We start from the raw sequence: 2783 nt of genomic DNA on the forward strand, positions 1-2783 counted from the left end.
CCTTCTACGGGAGGCAGGGTTGGGGGACGGGCACCTAAGAAGGACCCTGTGCTCCAAAGCCAAGCCCCGGGCCCTGGCTGCCCCGCTTTGTGACCAGGTAGGTGTGGCTCCAATTTCCCAGATGGGAGGCAGGGCTGCTCTATGACAGAGGGCCACACCCAGCCCCCTGGGAGCAGCTGCCAGGTTGAGGTGGCAGCGGCAGGCGGCTGAGGAGGATGGCGTTCCCGGGCTGCTTCTTCCTCCTCCTCCTCACCAGCACCGTGGCCCAGGGGGAGTACGGCGTGGTCCACGTGGTGTCAGAGAACTGGAGCAAGGACTACTGCATCCTGTTCAGCTCCGACTATGTCACCCTACCCCGGGACCTGCACCATGCCCCACTCCTGCCCCTGCACGATGGCACCCTGGCACCCTGGTGCCCAGGCCGGGACCCCTCGCCCCGGGCCCAGCCCAGCTTCCCCCACCGGCGGCCCCTCCGCCACACCACCGCCATGGTCATGTGGGGCAACTGCAGCTTCTATGCCAAGGGCTGGCTGGCTCAGGGCCAAGGTGCCCACGGGCTGCTCATCGTGAGCCGGGTCGGCGGCCAGCAGTGTTCGGACAGCTCCCCGGCCCCCCAGGACCCCCACCGGCCCCTGCCGGGCCTCACCATCCCTGTGGCCGTGCTCCGCTACACCGACATGCTCGACATCCTCAGCCACACGCGCGGCAGCGCCGCGGTCCGCGTGGCCCTGTACGCGCCCCCCGAGCCCATCTTCGACTACAACATGGTGGTCATCTTCGTCCTGGCCGTGGGCACCGTGGCGGCCGGCGGCTACTGGGCCGGCCTGACTGAGGCCGACCGGCTGCAGCGGCGCCGGGCCCGACGAGGAGGGGGGCCGGGCGGGCGCCCTCAGCGGGTCGCGGTGGCGGCCCCAGGGGCACAGGAGGAAGACGACGAGGACGTGCCGGTGGACTTCACGCCGGCCATGACGGGGGCCGTGGTCGCCATGTCCTGCGCCATCATGCTGCTGCTCTACTTCCTCTACGACTGCTTCGTCTACGTCATGATCGCCATCTTCGGCCTGGGCGCGGGCACCGGCCTCTACAGCTGCCTGGCGCCCCTGGTGCACTGCCTGCCCCTGCAGCCGTGGCCGTGGGCCGTGGCCGGCCGGCGGACCCGACTGCAGCTGCCCCCGCTGCTGCTGGCCGGCCTGTGCACCGTGGTGACCGCCCTCTGGGTGGCCCACCGCAACGAGGACCGCTGGGCCTGGCTCCTGCAGGACACGCTGGGTGTGGCCTACTGCCTCTTCGTGCTGCGGCAGGTGCGGCTGCCCACACTCAGGAACTGTGCCTCTTTCCTGCTGGCCCTGCTGGCCTTCGATGTCTTCTTTGTCTTTGTCACGCCCCTCCTCACCAGGACCGGGGAGAGCATCATGGTGGAAGTCGCCTCGGGCCCCATGGATTCCTTGAGCCACGAGAGGCTACCCATGGTGCTCAAAGTGCCCCGGCTGAGCTTCTCAGCCCAGACGCTGTGCGACCAGCCCTTTTCCATCCTGGGCTTCGGTGACATTGTGGTCCCTGGCTTCCTGGTGGCCTACTGTCACCGCTTTGATGTGCAAATCCGCTCCCGCCAGGTCTACTTCGTGGCCTGCACCATGGCCTACGCCGTGGGCCTGCTGGTCACCTTTGTTGCCATGGTCCTCATGCAGATGGGCCAGCCCGCCCTGCTGTACCTGGTGTCCAGCACCCTGCTCACCAGCCTGGCCGTGGCCGCCTGCCGCCAAGAGCTCACCCTCTTCTGGACTGGCCAGGGCAGAGCCAAGACACCCGCCCAGCCCGTGGCCGGGTTCCGTGATGCCCCTTCGTCTGGCTCGGAGAAGAAGCAGGAGGATACAGCAGACGTCCACACAGCCAGCAAGTTTGAGGGCGCCACCAGCCACCCGGCAGGGGACTTGGACGGCAACCTCGAGGAGAACACGGCCGAGACTGCCACCGTATCTGAGGATGAAGCCACTGGCCCGGATGGCCACAGTGACAGCTCCGAGGGCTGGTGCGATGCCAACCTGGACCCTGACGAACTGCCTCATGCCTCCCCGGGGGCCTCGGAGGAGCCCGTGCCACGGATGCCGACGGCCATGCTGAGACCGATGATGCCACTGATGCCACCGCCCTCAGAGCTGGGCCACGCCCAGGCCCACGATGCCGGCCTGCCCTGGACGGGCCTCCACAAGAGGAAGGGCTTGAAGGTAAAGAAGAGCCTGTCGACCCAGGCTCCCTTGTGAACCGGAGCCCTGACACGCGTGCCTCTGGGAGGGCTGGCAGAGTACGTCAGAGCACAGCCACACGTGGTCAAAAAGAAACAGGGGCATTAAAGATATTCCAATCTACCCAGCAGAGCTTCGTTGTCTGTTGCTACTGTAAGAAAGCAGCGACCACAGAACAAATGCATGCGGGGCCCAGACGGTTCTGAGGCTGGGTGCCAGCCCCCTGTTGTGCAGAGTGGAGGCCCAGAGAGGGCACGTGACGTGCACGAAGTTACTCAGCAAAGTCAGGAATTGCTCCCGGGGCTTAATAGAAACGACATCCCCCCTCCCCACCTGCCCACCTTCCATGCCGTAGCCCCAGCTCCTCAGCCTGACTGACGGGCCCATCCCTGGAGCCCCACCCCCACCTCACGGCCCGTCTTTTCCTCACGCTCAGGTCCAACAGAACAGTTACTGTTCCTCGATCACACCACATCCTCCCCCTCCTCTCTCTTTGCACACCCTTTTCCCTCTGGCTGGGATGCCCTTCTCGTCCCAGAC

At 66.3% G+C, this 2783-nt stretch overlaps 1 protein-coding gene across 1 annotated transcript; it reads left to right on the forward strand.

The window, feature by feature from the left end:
* The first annotated feature begins 202 nt into the window (after nucleotides 1–202).
* Nucleotides 203–2340, forward strand: SPPL2C (signal peptide peptidase like 2C). The gene has a single exon (XM_002927489.3). The coding sequence runs from the start codon at nucleotides 216–218 to the stop codon at nucleotides 2259–2261; it is 2046 nt and encodes a 681-aa protein (XP_002927535.3). The 5' UTR covers nucleotides 203–215; the 3' UTR covers nucleotides 2262–2340.
* Nucleotides 2341–2783: the final 443 nt, after the last annotated feature.

The sequence above is a fragment of the Ailuropoda melanoleuca genome, chromosome 13 (genome assembly GCF_002007445.2).
Source record: "Ailuropoda melanoleuca isolate Jingjing chromosome 13, ASM200744v2, whole genome shotgun sequence".
NCBI lineage: Eukaryota > Metazoa > Chordata > Mammalia > Carnivora > Ursidae > Ailuropoda > Ailuropoda melanoleuca.